General features: G+C 34.7%; 1 protein-coding gene across 9 annotated transcripts in view; it reads right to left on the bottom strand.

Moving 5' to 3' along the window:
* Positions 1-24,061, bottom strand: part of csmd3b (CUB and Sushi multiple domains 3b) — a 990,558-nt gene that overhangs the window by 464,651 nt on the left and 501,846 nt on the right. For all 9 annotated transcript variants that reach the window (XR_012395232.1, XM_068215335.2, XM_017352314.4 and 6 more), the window contains one exon: positions 15,010-15,131. Coding sequence is in view for 8 of the 9 variants with exons in the window: in XM_068215335.2 (XP_068071436.1) it covers positions 15,010-15,131 (122 nt within the window). In the remaining variant the exon portion in view is untranslated. The remainder of the gene's footprint in view (positions 1-15,009; positions 15,132-24,061) is intronic.

A 24,061-nucleotide genomic window follows, 5' to 3' on the forward strand; every position in this document is an offset into this window, starting at 1 on the left:
TATGTAAAATTGCATTTAATTAATACAACAAATAAGTCGAAGCGCAAGTACGACCTTGAATATGTAAAGTATGAATATATATATATATATTGACGACAGAAAAAGACTTAAAACCTCAGTGTCATATTTAGTGAGGAGCTCTCATAAGATAGCATGAAACCTTCTAAATTAAAACAACATTTAGAAACCAGACAGCATGTTTTATTAATAGTTTATTATTTACTGTATTTGTCGTTCTTACTTTGTAATATTTCTATAATTTGATCCATTATGTTAAATGACAGCAAAAACATATTGTTTATTTGTAAGTCTTGGTGAATTTCTTATGATGTATCTGTCACTACTTGTTTAAGTTAACAAATAAAAACAAATTAAGTATAATTTCTAAAATTGTATTATAGTTTCTAAAAATTTGGGTCGCAGCTTGATGACCATGTAAAAATGTGGGTCCCATGGCCAAACCAGTTGAGAACCCCTGATTTAGAGGACACATGAACAACTCTACCACAACCATCTACCTCAAACTCAAATACAACAGCCCACAAGATTGCAGCCTTAAGTACAATTTGTGTGCAAGGCTGCTTCTGAGGTTAGACACACAGTATTGATGGGAAATTTAGATCTTTAATGTAGATGTTAGGACTCAACATTCTGTAGTCAGCAATAGTCATTTCAGTTTGTTAAAACATCATCATGATCTGAAAAATGTCTTACAGTGAAGCTTTGCAAATCAAATCTAAATTCCATTATGATTGTCTGTTATGAAATAAACTTACGTTTTTCACCAGATCCTCTCATTTAAACCCTCGGTTTACCCGCGCTGCAGTTGTTCCACTCACAGCAGGCTGTCAAGTAGTGTTTGTGTTTGGTTCACTGAATCACGCATGCGCAGTATTATGGGTTCACCGCTTCTCAAAGTAACGTACTCATCTAATAACTGAATGAGAGTATATATTGGATTATTCGGAGTCAGAGGGGTATTAGGCTTGTTAAATAAGTAAGTAGTTTGTGGATAAGTCCTTACTGGAGACGTGAATCATTTCAAATGACTCAGTTTGATTTGGTGAATTAGTTCAACCGGTTCACTTAGAAGATCCGGTTAAAAAGATTTGTTTGCGATTGCGATACAGAAATAAAACCCATTATTGGGCACAAATGTGTTAAGGTAATAGTTTTAAGTGTTTGTATTTAATGCTGTCACTGTGCTGCTGTCATGTCCAATCATTGTTTTTGTCGCGGGAGCAACAGTGAGGATGAATGGAGGAGAACCGGCTTGATTTGCCCAATGGCAGCAGGAGTCTGAGGTGCCGTATACGAGTCAAACACCTGCAGCGCGAATTAGATTTACTTCTAAAAGGCTTACAGTGAGATTATTTATTGAATACATTCACAAATATGAAAGCGAAGAAGGTTTTTGCTATAATTTTAATTAGTTTCAGTTGGTTTTGTATGTACACAATACGGTTTCAGTTAGTTCTAGTTTTGCCAGTTTTTATTTTTATTCCAGTTAAAGAAAATTGTTTGAAATGTTAAATGTTGGTTTGAACTACTTATTTAATTGAGTTGGAACAATTCTTAAGGTTTTTTTTTGAGACAACTTAATTGTTTTACTTTCAGTCCACTTCAATTTCTGAAACCAATTAAGTTAACTTAATCAATTTGTGTAGAGACAGCATGAAATAATTGTATGGAACCCAGTATTTTTTTACAGTGAATGTTTGAATTATTTTTTAAACAACACAATACCAATATTTAGACTTCAGAAGAGTTAAGAAATTAATTTTGTTAAATAAGCCTGATGTTTAATCACAACAAATGTTGCTTGTTTCAACAATAGTCAATTAATGTGAATAATAATAATGCTCTAAATGACAAAACAGAATAACAGTTGTAGAATTATATTATTTCCTAGGGCTGCACAATATATATATATATATAAAAAAAAACTGACATTGCAAAATTTTCATTCACTGCGATATATATATGGTAAAGAATTCATAATTTTAGATTGATTGCAATGATTCTGTAGGGGAGCATATCTGCATGAAATATAATTTATGAAATGAGAAACAGAGAACAGAGAAAAGATGCAAATAAACTATGATTTACAATTTTCTGGGGAGTCAAACAGTAGAAGCAGAAATGAAACAACCACTGTATTATAATAATAATACTAATAATAATAATAATAATAATAATAATAATAATAGGGGCATCACGTTGGAGCAGTGGGTCGCACAATTGCCAATCAGCAAGAAAGTCGCAGGTATAAGCCTGGGCTGGGCCAGTTGGCATTTCTGTGTGGAGTTTGCATGTTCTCCCTGTGTTGGTGTTGGTTTCCTCCGAGTGCTCCGGTTTCCCCCACAGTCCAAACACATGTGCAATAGGTGAATTGGGTAAGCTAAATTGTCCGTAGTGCATGTGTGTGAATAATTGTGTATGGATGTTTCCCATTGATGGGCAGCTGGAGGGCATCCTTTGTGTAAAACATATGCTGGATAAGTGGGCGGTTCATTCCCCAGACTAATAAAGGGACTAAGCTGAAAAGAAAACGAATGAATAATACTAACACTCTATCATTTTAATTGATTAAATAATTGTATACTGCACAATTAATTAAGCTACAAACAGATAATTTACTGTGTCCAAATGACATAAATTTGCTTCAAATTATTACATTCAGGTCTTAAAAAACATGCAAATAATAAATGTTCACTCTAAGGTTAAAATCTGAAATTACTCCACTATGTTGATAACTGTAATGTCTGGTCAACTATATTTGATATCGATGCACTCGATATAGTGTCCAGCCCTAATTATGTCCTACTCATAATCTTAAATATCTAGTGAATCCATAGAATTAAATACAGTATACAGTGCTCGGCATAAATGAGTACACCCCTCACAGATCTCTCTTTTAAATTAATATATTTAATAATATGTTTACACAATAATATATGTGTGTATATATACATTAGATTAGTCAGTACTTAAGACAAAACGGAAACTAATCCACGAAAAAATAAATAAAATTCACAATAAAAAAAAAAAAATATTACACCCAAAATGAATATGGGGAACATATTAAATAAAAATGTTAGAAACAATACACATGTAAAAATGTAAATTACATTTAGTTGAAATTTTGTAGCTTGTTTTTGTTTTTTTTGCAGTAACTTGCTTGAATTTAATTGTATTATCTTTGTATTTCTGAAGATGGTAAGTAAACAAAATCTTGTCAATGTATAAAGCTCTATAATAAAACAGATTAGCACCAAAATATTGCCTATATTCACTGAGAAATACATAAAAATGTATTTATTGTGATGTAGTGAATTGTGCTGAGCACAGTATAGTTCAAAGGAAAGAGAAGAGAAGGCAACTTGGACTGGACGGTCACATCATGGATGAAGGGACATATGTTTCTGCCTGTTGTCATCTGACCTTTGCTGCTCTCTCTGAGTTTAAAGCTCAATCTGAGCATCAATCTCCAACAAAAGATCAATGGGGTGACAGCATTTCAGTTTCTGCATGATAAATCAGGTCATGCTCCATTCAGAATGCACAACTGAAAAAAAAAAAAACATGTACAAAAGCAAAACAAAATATACATATATTTGATGGAGACTTGTTATGCCCCTTTTTACAAGATGTCTAATGTCCCTATAGTGTATTTTCAGCTCAAAATACTACACAAATAATGTTGTATTGCTATTTAAAACGAACCCTTTTAGCCTTTGATACACATTGTGTTGTTTTGGTGATAGTCGCTTTTAATTCAAATGAGATTGCGCTCTTTTCAGAAGACGGCGGAGATACAAATGTCTGTGCATCAGCATAGTGGATGTTTCTCACTCAGTCTATGCTAATGAGGGAGAGATCATCACTAATGGGCGGGGCTTTCCCTCTCTGATGACACGTACAAAGGGAGAATGTCAATCAAAGTGTTTCTTTAAGATCTTTTTATCAGTGTAATTATAAAAAAAATGAAATATTTATTTTTTACTATTAGAGGCTGGCTATATTTACACACTATTGCCACACAACTGTGGTTAAACCCCTTATAAGAGTGATTTTTGCATAATAGGTGCCCTTCAATGCCAACAAGGGGTCCTATTAGGGTTTTACACATTCAGTTGAAAAAGTGTTTGAGCATGAAAAAGATCTGCAAAGTTGTAAAAGCACTGTCATTTCAAAGAGAGTTACTCTTCCAATTCCCTCAAACACTTTCACTGCACTACTGAGTTTTCTTCTAGGAACACAGCACAATATCCTGAATAAGTAGCTGCAGTAGTTTTGTTGTTTTGGCAGTTTCTTCCCTAACAGCTTACATTCAAATACAGGACCAATATTATGTAAACTCATATCTACACACTCCAAAAACCACATATTGAGTTCAAACTGGCAAGACAAGAGCAGATTTTTGTTTGTTACTGCTGGAGTAATTGAAGGAAGAGCTGTAAAAGCTCTGTACTCTTCTGAAAAGGTGGGCGGGAACCAGCAAAAGCTCATTTGCATTTAAAGAGAAACACACACACACACACACACACACACACACATACAAAACCCTTTTGCTTCCATCTAAAACAGTAAATTACAAGTAGGGATGTGACACTCAAGTTACAATTCGATACGTATCTCGATACTCTCCATGATATGATAATATATATTATTATATTATAATATATTGTATGGGGCGACGCAGTGACGCAGTAGGTAGTGCTGTCGCCTCACAGCAAGAAGGTCGCTGGGTCAAACCTAGGCTCAGTTGGCGTTTCTGTGTGGAGTTTGCATGTTCTCCCTGCGTTCGCGTGGGTTTCCTCCGGGTGCTCCGGTTTCCCCCACAGTCCAATGACATGCGGTACAGGTGAAGTGGGGTGGCTAAATTGTCTGTAGTGTATGAGTGTGTGTGTGTATGTGTATGTTTGGATGTTTCCCAGAGATGGGTTGTGGCTGGAAGGGCATCCGCTGCGTAAAAACGTGCCGGATAAGTTGGCGGTTCATTCCGCTGTGGTGACCCCGGATTAATAAAGGGACTAAGCTGACAAGAAAATAAATGAATGAATATATTGTACGCTACAAAAAGTGTAATATAACCACATGTTCAGGGTTTATGAATTGCGTATTATGAAATTTAATCAAATGTGTTTTGAAATGAATTAAATTTACATTAAAGCACTTTCCCAGCTAGCAATTTTGTGTTTAATAGACATCTAACAACATAGACATCTTGGCTAAAACAAGGCTAAATTTGGCGCTGTCAAATCTAATAGATGTCTAAGAATGACCCAAAACTAGACTAGTTCATTTCTGCTTATTTGATAACTAGTTTTTGCCCATTCTTAGACGTCTATTATATTTTTACTGACAGCCCAAATTTAGCCTTGCTTTAGCCAAGACGACTATGTTCAGATGTCTATAAAACACCTCATCTTTAAAAAAATAAAAATAAAAAAATAATAATAATAAATAAATGCTTGTGGGGTTGTAATGTAAAGCACAACATCCCAACTTGTTAGATGTTTAAACATTTGATTAAAAATAAAAGTATGTAATTGGCTGCAGAAATGAAAGTAGGCTACTCTAACCTGAAACTAATATTACAGTAGCCACTCCTAACAATTTACATGATTTGGCTCTTTTAATTTTTGTCTTTTCTTTGCTAGAGTCTGCTAGATTTTTTGTTATGGTGATTCACAATGACCAAAACACACAAGGAAAAAAAATAAATACATTTTTAGCAATCACAGATATACACATTTAGACGGGATAAGATTTCTCATTAGAGAAATCTGCAGACATGGCAGAATAAGCCTTTCATACAAGCCACTTCTGATACCAAACAATCACCTAGAAGTCAAGTTATTATTTACTCTTTCTAAAACTTGGATAAGCGACAACGCTTTTGTCAGGTAGAGTAGTCTACATTCCCACAATCCAAAGGTGTCACAAAGCACTCTAAATTGAATTAAGCCCCAAATGCTGTCCAAGTCACTCTCGCCAAGGTTAAAGCACAGAGTGCAATATAAATAAATCGCCATCCTAAAATTGTCTGCCAAAAATAAGTGAGCAATAATGTTCTCGGGCTGTACAAGACAATTAGCAATTGCTCACTTGTAACAGGGTGGTCTGCCAGTGTGACCGGGGGTCTATTTAAATCTCTGATCTCATGTCCTGAAATGCACCTTTGTACTGCGAATGCATTTCTCTTTTGTGGATGAATGACTCTGGCCACATGCTTTTTATCCGTGATTTAGAGAAACCCACCAATTAATTGTACATACTGAGAAAAAAAAAATGCTTTCACATTAGTACAAAGCTATAATTGCGACAAATGGTTGTTGCTTTGGGTAAAATGGGGACGAGTGCATCAGACTTTGCATAATGGTTTAATCCAGGTTCAAATAGAGAGCCATGGGGTAGACATCACACAATTTCCCATGTTACCTATTCCAAATTAAATTTCAAGAGGTCACACTTAACTGATGATTGATGATAATGCATGTTTGGCATACTGTCCCGGGAGAGAGCCCTGAGCTCAGAATATCCTTGAGCCCGGGGCTCCCTCCCGTTTGAAGGGCGAGAATAGAGTTTGAGCTCAGGTAGATCTTGCCTGCTTGTGAACTGCTGAGGTATATCTGGCTAAGAGTTGTCTTCGGATGTTATTTTGAAGTAGTTGAAACACGAGGAGAACATGCAAACTCGGCACAGAAATACCGACCGGCTCGGAGAGGGGTGTGAGGCAACAGTGCTACCCACTGGGCCACCGTGCCACCCTATCAGAGAAGAGGAGGAGTAAGGGTGGAAGGGGGATTCTTCAAGACTAAGATGACTGGAGTAGAAAGCTCTGGTAATTTAGAGTGTGTCAGTGCTCATCTGATTGGCGCAATATATGGAGCTAACGCAGTACCAGCTGTGTTCAATCATCAGCACATGATCCTCTCAAAATTAGTTTATGAATAAGCCACACTATGTGTATGTGTGTGAATAAATAATGTTTATTTTGGTTGTGCAATACAACAGTTTTAAAGATTTTGTGTGCTACCTCAATTTAAAGGTACATTTCATTTTAGTGTATTGTTTAAATTAGCTGTGATAAGTTATTTAGTGTCTGGTTTCTCCCATTTAGTGTGAGAACATAACCTATTAGCATGAAGTTTGGTGATCCTTGAAGCACAAAAATAAGTCTGTTACAGCTCTGTGGAGGAATTGTGGCCTACTCATCATTGCTGAATTGTTGTAATTCAGCCACATTGGTGAGTTTTGAAGCATAAACCGACTATTTAAGGTCATGCCACAGCCTCTCATTTGGATTCAGGTCAGGACATTGAGTAGGCCACTCCAAAGTCTTCATTTTGACTTTCTTCAGCCATTCATGGTTTTGAAATTCATTGTTTTATTTATCACAGGAAAGTCGTCTGGTCCTGAAGGTGACATACCATTACATTTTATTGTTGGTGTGATGTTCTTTTTCTGAAATGTCCCACACATAATGGGACACACACTTTTTTCAAATGTTCAACTTTTGTCTCATCAGTCCACAAAGTATTTCCCTAAAGATCTTGGGGATCATCAAATTGTTTTCTGCCAAAACTGAGACAAGCTGTTGTGTTCTTTTTACTCAACAGTGTTTTTCTCTTGGCCACTTTGCCCAGTCCCTTTCTTATGGTGGAGTCATGAACACTCACCTTAATTAGGGCCTTAAGTGAGGCTTGCCGTTTTTGGATATTGTTGTGAGGTCTTTTGTGACCTTTTGGATGAGTTGCCACTGTGCTTTTGGGGGTAATTTTGGTCAACAGGCCACTCTTGAGAAAAATTCTATGTTCTTGCCATTTGAAGATAATGGCTCCCATCATAGTTTGTTGCAACCCTAAAGCTTTAGAAATGGCTTGCTAAGCTTTTACAGACTGGCAGATCTCAATTAGTTTCTTTCTGATGTGTCTTCAAATTTCTTTGGATCTCGGCATGTCTAGATTTTGAGGATCTTTTGGTCTACTTCACTTTGTCTGGCAGGTCCTATTTAAGTGATTTCTCAAAGTAATCAGACATGATGTGTTAACTTGTGTTTTCTTTGGCTAGTATTTACATTTGTTTGATGATCAGAAACCTTAAAAGCATGACAAACATGCAAAACTAAAATTAGAAACCAGTAAGGGAGCACTCTTTTCCATTCTAGTATATATAAATATAGGAGTAGAGCTGCACAATTAATCGAAAAAAGATCGCGATCTTGATTTGACCCCCTAGACGATCTTAATCCAGCATTTCTACAATTCTGTCAATCATATTTTCAAGTTCAGGAGAGAAGAAAAGGCGGCTGCTCAAGTCTTTTCATTGTTTCTCACACGTTGCTCAGTGACATGGACACCTCCAAATGATATTAAAAGAGTCACATACTGTATTTATAAGGTATAATTCACCTAAAAATGTCATTTTTGTCTTCATATAATGATGTTTTCGCAGCCGGGAAATCACACTTGACGTGAGCTGCTGACCGTGAGCTGTTACAACAGAGAGGGAGTGCCTACTTTAGTGAACAGAACCTGCTGGAACCTGCATATGCTGTAACAGGTAATAAAGTTGTAAATAATATTCAGTTTGTGGCACAGAGTGATCGTTTGAGAGCCGCGCGCGAAGAATGAACAAGCACTTAGCAGTCAAAATGAAACCGAAAGTGTGCACTTCATTTAAATGATCAAATCGCATTTTAGAGTTACGATTACGACAAGAATTTGATGTTTTTTCTTTCATAGCGAACAGAGTTGTGTGTAAAAAATAAATGTTTACAATGTCAGTATAACTACTCTAGCCTATTTATTGTTAATTATGACAAATGTCTGATTTTACCAGTGAATAAAAGTGTCTAATAATGTTGACAATGACAGATTGCAATCTCAAACATAATAATTCAACATCAGAGTTATTATAAGTAGAATAGAATTACTTATAGAAACCAGTAGACCCAAACATAATATTATTATCGATGTTGTGCCATATGTTTGTTTTTACCATACTTTTATTTTACATCTACAGAATCGTGAGAAAATCGTGATCTTTATTTTAAGCAAAAAAAAAAAAAAAAAAATTGCGATTCTCATTTTAGCCAGAATCGTGCAGCTCTATTTAGGAGTAATAAATAGTACGACTGCCTGCCTCAATATTTTGGCAATTATAAAAAAGGGAGAAAAAAAAAAGTTTTTGTTTTTTTTTCTCCAAAGTGTAGTGTCCACAAACTCTTTGATTTATTGAAAATAACACGCCAAAGCCAAGGCTGCAGGAAAAAACAACAACACAAGTGTCTCAATTGGAGCTGGCAGAATTCCAGACCTTTCAAAATGGTCAGATGTGAACTGAAAAAGCAGCAACAGAAAAACAAAAACAAAAAAGAAATCTCTTTGGCCCACAAGGCTTTCATGCTTCCCTCCATCCATCAGATGATGGGAAAATGTCCAGACGATTTCTTCACGGCCTTCTAAACATTTAAATGGCCCTAAAATGTTGGTATAGAAAACACAGATTTCGAACTCAAACCCTGAGTGATTCTGGCACTGTAGAAGTTAAAAATAATGTAGAGGTGGAAAAAATAAGCCAATGAACAGTCAAAGAACGAGATTTATATGCTGCTTTTGCTTTTGAAAAATAAAAAAAGGCAGATAAGGAGAAGGTCAATATGAAAACTGAGAAAATGGGTTGTTGCTTTTTATTTATTGCTAGTCTGTATTATTCCACCACAACAAAAGCCAAACTCGCAGGCCTTGAATTAAGAACTATTTTCAGTGTTCTCAGATATTCTGTAAAGAATAAATGCTAAGATTGATTGCAATGTTAGTGAGTCACATCAACTTGAATCAATTACAAGAGCTTGAGATGCTAACAATAGACATAGCCAAGGTGCTGTCTTGGCTGTCATTAAAAAAATCTATATCTTAAACGAATGGCTCTTATGAGTCAGTTATTTAAAGAAAAAAATTACAGTGTAGCCTGTAACGCCGTTATTCTTGACCAATTGACTCTTATGGTGTAATTTGAGTGAATCTAGGGAATATAATGTAACTAATGAAGTGCAAATCTCCAGCCAATGACTCTTATGAACTGGTCCATTATAATAAACGTAAATCTATTTCCTGAAGGAATTACCTTTTATGAGCTGTTTTTTTTTTTTTTTCTTTAAGAGAATCGAACATTTCAGTGTCGTCTGATTCTTAAGCTTAAGCTGATTCTAACAAACTTAATCACGGTTAAGATGATTGAAAACATGCTATTCATCCAAAGTATGATGTCTATCCAAAACTATCTTATAAGTTTGACAAATTTAGAAAAGGCTTTAATTTTAATGCTCCATCTTACACTCTAATGCTGCGTTCACACCAGACGCGGATGAAGCGTCAAGCATGAGTGATTTATATGTCAATGGAAAGTTGTGAATAGACATCCCGCCGAACTTTAGTGGACATTCACGCCACATTAACCAATCATGAGCTTGCTCTTGTCGGGGTGTGATTATGACGCAGTGCCTGTTGTTGGTGTCCCAAGGGAAAATTCTCTTGCTAACACCAACAACAGTTCATCAAACTGGGCTTAGCTCAGTCTTAAGCACGGCTCATTCAGGTTTCGCAGGAGTTGATGAACTTACAGAGCTGGGTACCCCTCTGAAAGGACTCAAACATGACTCCAAACGAATATATACTGCTTTTCAGCCTACCTAAAGAACATAAAGCACAGCTACTCTCTCAATAAAATCCATGTTAGCCATTTAGCAATGAAGCTAGAATCCTCAGGCAGACAGACGCTCTGCCCATGATGCGAATCTAGGCTTGGGCTGGTATAAGATTCTGACGGGAGGATAAACTTGGATAAAAATATCACAGTTTGTCTGTATTGTGATTACTGCTCCAAAATATTTATTCTTTTTAAATGTCTGGGTAAAAAACAACAACTTTAATCCCCTTTGAACACAATATATTTGATTTCGAGAAACATTTAAAACATTTTGGAGCAGTAAACATGTCAGGCTAAATTAAATATAATTTAATTTATAATTACTGACTTCTGCTGTCATTAGTTTCAAAAACACAGATTTCTGCACACTTTAAAACGGCATCTTTAGATATCTTTTCTGCTGGAGATGCTGCTGGCCTAAAAAACAAACAAAAAATGTAAAAAAAAAAAAAAAATCTTACACATACATTGAGAACAGTATTAACAGAAAATGTTGCCGGTTTTAAAACTTTGACTTTTCTAAACCACAGTATACCTCAAAAACGTTTATCGTCTTTGCCTACGCGAATCCGCATCCTTTCTGGAGTGAATTTGACATGCGAATGAAGCGAGTAAACTCAAAACGTTTATGTGTATATTAACACGAGAATAGTGGGATTTATCCACGCGTGCCACATCTGGTGTGAAGAAATGCTGGGCTATTTAAACCTAAATTGGGTGAAATTTGGACTAACCCAAATATTGGGTTAAATTTGGTCCCATTCATTTAATAAAAAATAAAATAAAATAAATAAATAACCAGAAGTTGGTTTAGTCTCTATTACATCCAGAATTGGGTTGAAACAAACCAGCATTTTTAAGAGTGTATGTTTTATTTGCAGTATACAAAAGTAATAATAAGAAAAGTAATAAGAAAAGTAAGTAATAATAATAATAATGATAAAAAATAGACATATATAGATTATTTTCAACTTTGATTTATATGAAAAACTGAATACATTTCTCGAAAATAATTTTTTAAAAACCATATAAAACGTCACAATAACCAATAAACACGTAATATACAGTGTATTTCTTTTAAAGAAATATTTTAAAAAAATAGTTGCTGTAAATTTTTTAAAGTGAATTTGAATCATTTTAATTTACGTTACATTAAATTGACTTAAAAAATAAGCTAGAAACATTATTAACATAGTTTAAAAGTCATAATCTACATCACATAGTCATGACTAGGCCCACACGGATTCTGCACGCGCAGAACTCCACAGATTTCCGCAGATTAATATCCCATCATTGAGTCTATATTTTTATTTGTGCAAATGTGCGTAAATTTATATTTATTAGTTTTTTATTTATATTACTTTCAGTAATATTATTGACTACTATGAAAATGTTCATATGATTTATTTACAATTCAGTTTGTAAAGTCATAATTTCTGTAATTTAGTAGATATATTATATGAAAGACTTGCTTTGTTTACCAAATAAGTGCATCTAAATGAATTGGCATAGTAAACATTAAATAAAAAGTCAAAAAGGTATTATTTTTAATTTCATATATTACGTTTTAGCTATTATACTCCTGCAATAATTCCACATAAATCTGCAGATTTTGTACAAAATTCTCAGCTGAAATAGCAGAAAAAGTCCACAGATTCTGTCTGGCCTAGTCACGGCTTATTGATTATATAATATTTACAGTCTATTGAAATGTATTTACTTAAACTATAAAATATAAATACAATCGATAAACAAATAAGAACTGCATAATTTCCTAAAAATATTATCTATTATATCTGTCTACCGTTCTCAAATCAGGCACACGAAATATCTCCCTCTCACACACATTCATTCATTTACCCGCTGATTATCTCCCTGCGGACTCATATTTTCTGCTCTGGATGTTGCTGTTGTGGGGGCGCACCTCAAAATGTTGGAATTAAACTAAAGTGTGGCCATAAAAATCCACAAGAGCAATAAAACAGACACTATTCACCTTTATACACACATAACTAACAAAGCCCATCATGCAGTTCCCAATAAAAGTGTAAGGGCTTTGAGGATAAGAAGAGATGGATAGGGAGGTGCTTGTTGAGGGCAAGGCCAACGATAACGCACAGAAAAAGGACGAGGAGCAATCACACAAACACACACACACACACACACACACACACGGAAGGCCAGGATCAGAAACCCATGCACTTTCTCTCTTATTCAGCCAGAGCATCAGCACAGGCCCTGGACCAGAGGCTGAGCAGAGGCAATGCAGAATACTAATGCAAACCTGTCAGACCTCAGAGAAACACTAGGGGTGCTGGAGAGCAAAACTACCCTCCATAACTGCTTGGTTCAAGGACTCAGTTTCGATTTTTTCTCTCTCATGTGGCACAGATCGGATATGGCCAATGTACGTGTAAGCAGTAAAAAAACACATGGATCCTGATCAGATTCAGGCCTTGTTCATATGTGGAAATTTATCTGATATGAACCAGATCCGTGCCTGGTTGTGCTCAAATGGTTTGAGTTATCTTGACTCTTTGGGTTTTACAGTGCATAAATCAAGCCATGGACATTACAGTTAGATGCCTACTGGTTTAAAGGGCTAGATTTAAAGATGATGGGCAATGAGAACGTTTCTGTCACAAACTATAGTAAAACAAAAAAAATGAGCAATGAAACCCTGCAAACAGATTAAATACAGGAATGGAGAAAATATCACTCTCTTTTTTTATCAGCTGTCAGTCAGCGCCCGCTCTTTTTTTCCTGCTCATTGTGTCTTTGCCGTGTGCAGAGTAAATGCAGCCTTAAATATGTTCTTTTTAAATGTCAAGCTGAAACACACCAACATTTTTCCCCTTTGGACACAATATTTTTTATTATTAGGAACATTTAAAATATGTTGGAACAGTAACTTTTGATGAGTAGGGTTGCCCTAACAAACTAAAATAAAAAAGGGTTGCCCTAACAAACTAAATAAAATAGTCTTGTATATACCGTAGGAACAGCATAACAGAAAAAGTTGGTGCTAAAACTTTGACTTTTTTAAACTGTGGTAAACCTTGAAAATGGTTATCGTCCCATGCGTAGGTTGGTGCATGCATCTTTTTTTAACATTATAGCTGGTATGTACAGTGCTTAGCATATATGAGTAAATAATATAAATATAATGTTGTATAGCATCCAATACATAATAATAATAAAGAGAAAAAAAAATTATTAAATGTTTGTTTATTACTTATTGTATGTGGTTTCAAATAAAATGAAAATAAAAATAAAATATAATAAATATAATATAAATAATAACAAAATAATAATAATAATAACAAAATAATAACAAAAATAATAACAAAATAAAAAGAAAATAGTTGCAATGAAATGATGTAGTTTCAAATGAAATTATCAAATAAAATTACTACTCAAGTCATTATTTAATTTATTATTACTACTACAACTACTACTACTACTACTTATAATAATAATAATAATAATAATAATAATAATAATAATAATAATAATAGAGTGATTTCTGAAGGATCATGTAGCTCTGAAGACTGGAGTAATGATGCTGAAAATTATCCTTTAAAATCACTGGAATAAATTATTAAATTAAATTTTAAACTACTATTGAACAGTTATTTTATAGTGCAGTTACATTTCACAATTTTACAATGTGTACTGTATTTTTGATTAAAAAAAAAATGCAGCCTTGGTAAGCAGGGGAAGCTTATTTTAAAACATTTAAAAACCATACTGACCCCAAACTTTTGACTGGTAGTGAATATTAGTTTAGTCAGTACTGAAGCCAAATCTGGAGCTAATCTAACAAAACAGTCCAAAAACTAGTAGCCCAAATGTATATGTTAAGGAAAGAAATATGAAATAAAGATTAAAAAGCAAACAATATATAAAATGTGTGTGTTTGTGTGTGTGTATATATATATATATTTATTTATTTTTTTTTTTAAATGTGTTATCTTTCTATTTTTAAAGATGTCTGGTGACTAAAATATGATGTTAATAAATATATGTTTAATAAATCTAATTTGTTTTAACGCACCAAAATGTATTTACTGAGAAATGGATGAAAATATTCTTTCAAAAAGGGGTGTAGTTAATTATGCTGAGCACTGTACGTGCCTTAAACCTAGTAAAATGAGAATATGACACACACACACAGTAATTTACTTTCTTAATACTCTTTATACCTTCAAGCAACAACCAAATAAAAGTAAATCTCTTAGAAAATAAAAACCCTCACAGCCTTATGAAAGTCATATGTTTTGCTCTCACCTTGTTGAGGTTGCTGGCTGTGATGATCCACACACACTGCGAGTTGCTCTCGTACTGAATGGGGAAATTGGGTGAGCTGAAAGTCCCAGACGGACCTTGAAGGTTTGATCCGCAAGTTTTCACTGTGCAGAGAGAAGAAAGGAGGAAATAAACTACTGCAGAGCTGCATGATATTGGGGAAATCTGACATTACGATATTTTGTTTTTCTGCAATATAATGTACAGTTGAAAGCAGAACTTTTAGCCCTCCTGAATTATAAGCCCCCCTGCATATTTCCCCCTTAATTTCTGTTTGACAGGAGAGATTTTTTCAACACGTCTAAACATAAAAGTTTGTTCTGTGGACAATTGAAAAATATATATATAGATTAAGGGAGCTTATAATATTGACCCTAAGAAAAAATATAATAGGAAATACTGTGAAAAATTCCTTGCTCTGTTAAACATAATTTGGGAAATACTTGAAAAAAATTTAATAACTTTATAATTGCGAAATTAATACAATTTCACCAGATGTCTTGAATAGCTGTATTTTACATATTACATTATAGCATAGATTTTTTTTCTAGGGAATATAACGGTATTCAGGTTAGGTTGCATGATATTGGAAAACTGACATTGTAATGTTTTGTTTTTCTGCAGTATTTATTGTGATGTATCCACCAGACTACCTGAATAGCTCAAATTGCAGAGATCTTGTTTTAAATTGATTATGATGATTTCGTAGGACAGTTTATATGCATAAATGACACAGACAACAATTCATTCATTCATTCATTCATTCATTCATTCATTCATTCATTCATTCATTCATTTATTTATTTATTTATTTATTTATTTATTTATTATTAATATTTTTTATTTATTTATTTTTATTTATTTATTTGTTTATTAATTTATTTTTTATTAGTATTTTTAATTTTATTTATTTATTTATTTATTTATTTATTTATTCATTCATTTAATGGTGTGTCTAACTGTATTTAAATATAAGTTGAATAATCAAATGTAAACAAATAACACTCCATACTGTAGTCTTCATTATATACAAAGAACACTTTTTCATTGTTATCATTTCTTATACACATATTATTTAAATGCAATTGACATATTACAGTCCAAGGCCTTAAAAACAAAGCGGATGAAAACTTGCACTCTATTAAAGGTCTACATGAACAGGGGTCCGTTCTTCGTACGTGGATTACTCAGTTAGCTGGATTTGGATATTGACGATTTGACACAATCCAGGATCGTTTCGTTCTTCAAAGCTGATCCGAGAGTTGTTGTCATGGCAACAGATCTGCTAGGTCAAACCTGATCGGGAGCAGGTTCAATTCATATAAACAGGATTAGATCGGCTCAGTTCAAGCAAAGATAATACAGAAAGTATGTACCGAATTCTGATATTTTCTTACAGTAAAAGTTATATACACTTGGGAAAATAGTAAATATTTTTTAACTATATATAAAAGTTATAGTCATTAATAAAATAAATAAAGTTATACATATTAATAAAACGTATGCAATCTGCACCCTCGAAATGAAAATACAAAGACCTGGTGGTGCAAAGAGAAAACTTAATGATATAAACTTTTTAGATCGATTTAGTACAAATTGCGTATAATAGAAATGCACAATATGTGACTTTTTTTAAAAGCAATAATACATTTATACAGTCATAAACATGTTTTGACAGTTAACATGCCAGTGATGCTTCACAAAAGTTGCAGACGCCTTTACCAATATCAAAATGCTTTTGGAAACAACCAGTTATTCTTTACACCGATTAAAAAACGGCTACTATAATAAAGAAAATCTTTTCTAAATGAAGAACTAAATACATTGATTTGCATTGAAATACATGATGAATACTCTTGTTTTGACAAATGAAAGTGTAAAGCCTGCAGCTCACAACAAATGTGAAGTTACTGCGTGTCATATTTTACAAGCCGTTTACTGCTAATTTGATGTAATTTTGCTCACATGGATAATTGAATATTAATCAGATGATGTCATTACGCTGCTGTGCCGTCAGCCAATCGTTGCATTGCTGATCATGATTTCTAGGATCGATAGATCTGTCCTTAACAACAAACGCAGCGATCTCAGATCAGTTCATCCAGATATTCTAATCTGATTCGCGAACTTGTTTGAAGAACCAAATTAGCAAGAGACCAGTTATCAAGATTAAAAGATCCAGGATCTGCCAAATCATCTTAGATCATTTAAGCGAGGTACGAAGAACGGACCCCAGGAATCTGCGGCCATTTTATTTGTTTTGTACTGTGATGCATTAACTAGAGAAACAGAATGGAAGTGGGCGTGGCTTGTTTTTTCCACTGTGAGCTGATTGGATGTAGTAAAGTAGGCTTTTTATTCAGAAAGATCGGGGAAAAGGGTTCGGGGAGAGTTATTACAACCTAACACACACCTCCTCCGGCTCACCATTTCTGATTGTTGTCAAAACCGACAGCTGGAGGGGAGTGGTTAAGTATGTTAGCCACGCCCAATACCTCAGACTGACCTAATCTGAGAATGATGAGTGTGCGTGTGATATATATGAGAGTATATAGGTGTTTCCTAATACTGGGTTGCGGCTGGAAGGGCATCCACTGTATAAAACATATACTGGAATAGTTGGCGGTTCATTCAGCTGTGGCGACCTCTGAAACAGAGACTAAGCTGAAGGAAAATATAAGAATGAATGAATAAACTAAAGTTGAACTCTGTTATGAATGATCACACTGCGATATCGACACAATGAGAGAGAAATGTTCAAAGTTTCTGGTTTCAGCTGCAGTCTTTCTACTATTGATTTCATAATTAAAGTAGAAGAAAAAAAAAGGTCTGTGACCCCAGCGTCTCCAGGGATTGAGTTTCACTTACCGCTCGTAATTTTTATATATATACATTTTTTTGCAGGATTTGCACGGCTCATATTAGAATATAAGCCACAAGCCTCCACCAGTCATCCATGACCGTCTTAATTTGTCAACGATTAGCAATCCAATCAAATCCTCAGATGACTAACTTCATGCCGGCTAAACGAGTTAATTCGAAGCAGGCTTAGCCAAACACACTTGGGCCCGATTCGTCATCTTAATATAGACACGTCAGTTACAATTTGCTAAGTAGACACGCTCCGGTGTTTTCTCTCCCCAAGCCGCTGACAGTCAAATCTTAAAATGTGACGAGTGCGGGTTTACGCCTTCTCAAATCCAGCCTCTTGTATTTTATTTATTTCTTTTTTGCCGCATTTATCATGGTTGATGTCAAAGTGACAGGGCTTTGATGAAAAGACAAGCAGGCATTATCTCCGGCGGCAGCAGGTTTCACTATCGCCTCCTGACATCTTGATTGCTTTTGAAAACGAATAACTCATTATCTCAGGCGAGAGAAGGGGGAACCGTGAGGCTCCTTCAGGCCCCGAAAGCCTCTTTTTTTTCCTCTGAAAGTCATTCGCTCGTCAAGGGGCTCCTAATTAGAGAAGTATCCTGTGACAAGGCCTGGTATCCGTAATAAACATTCACTTGAACCAATGAGGCGTTGTTTGCCTGAATCACCTTTTTCCGCAGCTATCAGGGAAGAATAGCAATAGACACAGCAATGCAATGAACGAAGACTCATTGGATTTACTACTTTATTTGAGGGTAGGTAGTTATGAACTATTTACAGTTGAAATCAGAAGTTTACATACACTATAAAAAGGCACATAACCATTTAAAAAAAAGTCAGATGTTAATGTGACTAAACTTTTTCTCTGTTAGGTAAGTTAGGATGATCAAATGTGTTTCTGTTGTGCTTAACAGCAGAATAATGAGAGAGATATTGTTTGAGAAATTGTTTTAACTTTTTTGAAAGTCAAGTTTACACACAATAAGATTATTCTGCCTCTAAAAAAGCTCAGATGATGATGTCAAGGTTTTGGAAGTTTCTGATTGGCTAATTGACAACATTTGAGGTAATTGGAGGCACAACTGTAGAACAGTGTTTAAGGAAAACCTCAAACACACTGCTTCCTTGTGTGACAACATGGGAAAAAGCTAGAATCAACAACAAAGCCAGATTACAATTTGCTAAATACATTGGGAAAAGACTAATTTCTGGAGACACGTCCTGTTGTCTGATGGAACTAAGATTGAACTGTTTGGCCATAATGACCAGTGTTACATTTGGAGGTAATATTTATAATATTTAGGTAATATACAAAAGGGGAAAGCTTTGGAACACACTCCCAACTGTGAAGTATGGGGGCGGCAGCATCATGTTGTGGGGCTGTTTTGCTGCAGGAGGGACTGGTCCACTTCACAGCATAGATGGCATCATGAAGAAAGAACATTATGTAGAAATACTGAAGCAACATCTCAAGACATCAGCCAGGAAATGAAAACTTGGCCACAAATGGGTCTTCCAAACAGACCCTGACCCTAAGCATACTGCCAAATTAGTTCAAATGTGCTTTAAGGACAACAGAGTGAATGTTTTGGAGTGGCCATCACAAAGCCCTGATCTCAATCCTATGGAAAATTTGTGGGCAGAGTTGAAAAAGAGTTGACAATTCTGTCAGGAGGAATGGGCCAAAATTCCTTCAAAGTATTGTGAGAAGCTTGTGGAAGGAGACCCGAAACACCTGACAAAAGTTTTACAGTTTAAAAGCAAAGCTAAAAAAATACCAAGGAAATGTGTGTAAACTTTTGACTGTCTAGAAATGAATAAAAAACTCAAAAAAAAAAAATCTCTCATCATTCTGGCATTTAGCAAACGTAAATCGTTTAGGTAATCCTAACAGACCTAAAACAGTAAATGTTTAGTAAGATTTACCATCAGACACTTTTAAAGAAATGGTTATGTTCCTTTTTTTTAAAGTGTATGTAAACATCGGGTTTCAACTGTATAGGGGCTGCATTTAAATAAAGTCGAACATTACTAAATTTGTTTAAATTCAGCCCATATAAACAGTTTGCAACCACTTACCCTTAAAACAATTTAGTATATGCAATGAATCAGTTTTGTTTAGTGTGTGCAGCTGTGGAGCAAAGAGGAAAATGTGTGTGTGTGTGTGTGTGTGTGTGTGTATGTTTGTTTATTAACGTTTTAAGAAGCTTGCCAATTTGCTAAATATTACCTCATGTCATCAATGTGCTTTGTATCTAATATGCATATCAATCACGCATTATGCGAACTGTATTACATAAAAATAAAAATAACAGATCACTTTGGACAGCAAGTGGTACATCAAGTACCAAAAGTGTTCATCATGCTAAATCGAATCTCAGTAGCTTCAAGCTCTCGACAGCCAATAATTCACCACAATAAAAACACATTGTGGTTGGCACCAAGCGTATTTCTCCCTGCTGAAAGCAAACTCATGTTTAATGTTGTCTGACTCATATCTATCTATCTATCTATCTATCTATCTATCTATCTATCTATCTATCTATCTATCTATCTATCTATCTATCTATCTATCTATCTATCTATCTATCTATCTATCTATCTATCTATCTATCTATCTATCTACAGTATCTATCTACAGTATCTATCTATCTATCTATCTATCTATCTATCTATCTATCTATCTATCTATCTATCTATCTATCTATCTATCTATCTATCTATCTATCTACAGTATCTATCTACAGTATCTATCTATCTATCTATCTATCTATCTATCTATCTATCTATCTATCTATCTATCTATCTATCTATCTATCTATCTATCTATCTATCTATCTATCTATCTATCTATCTATCTACAGTATCTATCTACAGTATCTATCTACAGTATCTATCTATCTATCTATCTATCTATCTATCTATCTATCTATCTATCTATCTATCTATCTATCTATCTATCTATCTATCTATCTATCTATCTATCTACAGTATCTATCTACAGTATCTATCTACAGTATCTATCTATCTATCTATCTATCTATCTATCTATCTATCTATCTATCTATCTATCTATCTATCTATCTATCTATCTATCTATCTATCTATCTATCTATCTATCTATCTACAGTATCTATCTATCTATCTATCTATCTATCTATCTATCTATCTATCTATCTATCTATCTATCTATCTATCTATCTATCTATCTATAGTATCTATCTATCTATCTATCTATCCATCCATCCATCCATCCATCCATATAATATATATGGGTTGCGGCTGTAAGGGCATTGGCTGCTTAAAAACGTGCTGATAAGTTGGCGGTATATCAGAATTATAAGCCCCCCTGAATTATTAGCGCCCCTGTTTATTTTTTTCCCCCCAATTTCTGTTCTGTTCTGGGAAGATTGTTTCAGCACATTGCATTACGATGGTTTTTGGTAGATTATCGAAAAAAGTTTGCTTAAAGGGGCTTATAATTTTGTCCCAAATTTGGTTTTAAAAAATTAAAAACTGCTTCTAGCCGAAATAAAACAAATAAGACTTTCTCCAGAACAAAAAATATTATCAGACATACTGTGAAAATTTCATTGCTGTTAAAAATAATTTGGGAAATATTTAATTTATTGACTTTAACTATATATATATATATATATATATATATATATATATATATATATATATATATATATATATATTTTTTTTTTTTTTTTTTTTTTTTTTTTTTTTTCTCTTTTAAATATTTTCCAAATAATGTTTAACAGAGCAAGGAAATTTTCACAGTATATCTAATAATATTTTTTCTTCTGGAGAAAGTCTTATTTGTTTTATTTCGGCTAGAATAAAAGCATTTTTTAATTTTTAAACACCATTTTAAGGTCAAAATTATTAGCCCTTTTAAGCTATATATTTTTTCGATAGTCTACAGAAAAAAAACTATTATTATACAATAACTTGCCTAATTACCCTGACCTGCCTAGTTACCCTAATTAACCTAATTAGGCCTTTAGATGTCACTTTAAGCTGTATAGAAGTTTCCTGAAAAATACCTAAAGTATCAAAATTGAATCTCGTCTTAAACCCATACACATATTCAATTTAGTAAATAATTATATGGTCGGCTCATTTTATTAATTAAACTCAGCACTGTATTTTCCCTGCTGTCCACAACCCTTTTAAAAGCTACCTGAGAGCTTTTTCTGGGTCACGACCCGCCAATTGCAAACTACTATTACAATATTAAGAGCTCTAATCTAGCAGGGCTTTAATAATTACCTCTAATTTTACATGATAACAAAAGCCCCGGTTTAATCACAATACACTTTTTTAACAGCCCAAAAGAGAAAGTAAATGTAGGGAGAATGCCAGGTGCCACACAATAAACGGATGAACTGAAATTTATGATTAACTCCGCGAACCCCTGAGATGTAAAAAACTGAAAATAATAATACTAATATAGACGCTGGCAATTTTCTGCATGATTTCATGTAGCATCTTCTCAATTAGTTTGTGCAGCCCGTAGCCGCAGGAATAAACAGGCACCCAAGTGACATGAAGGTAGTGATTTAGTCGAGAGCTAAAGGTTAGAGACCCGCTGAGAGATTTCACACGTGTGTATGTGTGTGTGAGAGAGAGAGAGAGAGAGAGTGTGTGTATGCATGTAGGCATGTGTGTGTGAGAATGAGAGAGAGAGTGTATGTGTGTGTGTGTGTTTGTGTGTGAGGGTGTGTGTGTTTGTGTGTGAGGGTGTGGACTCAGAAACACACTCCTCTTTCACATTGAGTGTGTTGTGGATCTGAACAGTGGGTGGTCCTGTTCTCTGAGCTTCACGGACCCCCGGTGAAGAAGGCATCTGTCCAGAAAGCTGCAGGCGCTCCTTCACACTTATCTGACACAGTTACTCTAGTATCACGCAATGATTCCAAGTTATTTTTGGGAGAATAAATATAACACCTTTCGTTTTTTTCTCTCATATGGCATCAGTTTTGCTTTTGTTGTTAAATATTTCAAAGAACACTGCAGTAAAAAAAGTAGCCTCATTGTGCAATGTTAAACAGTAGAGTTTACCATTTTTAAATCCATTCAGCTGATCTCCAGGTTTGACAAGAACACTTTTAGCTTAGCTTAGCATAGGTCATTGAATCGGATTAGACCGTTAGCATCAGGGGTTGCCACAGCAGAATGAACCGCCAACTAATCCAGCATTTGTTTTACACAGCGGATGCCCTTCCAGCCACAACCCAGTACTGGGAAGCACCCATACACACTCATTCACCCGCTTACACTATGGCCAATTTACTTTACCCAATTCACCTATAGCGCGTGTGTTTGGACTGTGAGGGAAACTGGAAAATCTGGAGGAAACCAATGCCAACACGGGGAGAACATGCAAATTCCGGACAGAAACGCCAACTGATCCAGAAACGGCAAATCAACAAACTATGTTTGTAACGACGGAACTTCCGACCTTAGTTGGCTAATGATGAATTTGGGAAACGCCCATGCCTAAATCCGCCACTGCCCGGAAGTGTACAAAAAGGAGCAACCCACTGTGATGAACACTGTCTGATGAAGAGCTGTGTGCTCGAAACATTACACTCTTTGTGTCAGCCTTTTTTATTTTAACAAATTAGTATTTTTGGAGCTTTAGGGCTCTATTTTGACGGTCCATGTGCAAAACGCAGGGCGCAAACGCTTTAAATTTAAGGACAGAAAAATCCGCTTTGGATTTTTTGGAAAAGGGTTGAGTTTATTTTCTTAATGAGTTATAGGTGTGTTTTGAGAATAAATCAATCAGAGTCTCATCTCCCATTCCCTTAAGGAGCCAGCTGCGTCACGCCATAAGCGCATTCGCTATTTACATGACGCAAAGTAAGTTCATTTTCGCTTTTGCTCTCGTGGATAGGGAAACCTTACCATGCAGACATCAATTAGCCTATAAATAATTCATTTCGTAAATCAATCGCAAATATTTGTTTCAAAACTATTTCTAAATTCAGTTCTAATTTCCAGCAAACGAATAAATGAACAATAATAACGAAGTGTGCTCAAAATACTGAGTTATTTCCAAATACACCTGCTCTGCCCCATATGGTCTAAACCTGACAGGTGGATAAATCTAAGCTTGTTTTTTAATACAACAAATATAAATATG

Source organism: Danio rerio, chromosome 19, assembly GCF_049306965.1.
Source record: "Danio rerio strain Tuebingen ecotype United States chromosome 19, GRCz12tu, whole genome shotgun sequence".
Taxonomy (NCBI): Eukaryota; Metazoa; Chordata; class Actinopteri; order Cypriniformes; family Danionidae; genus Danio; species Danio rerio.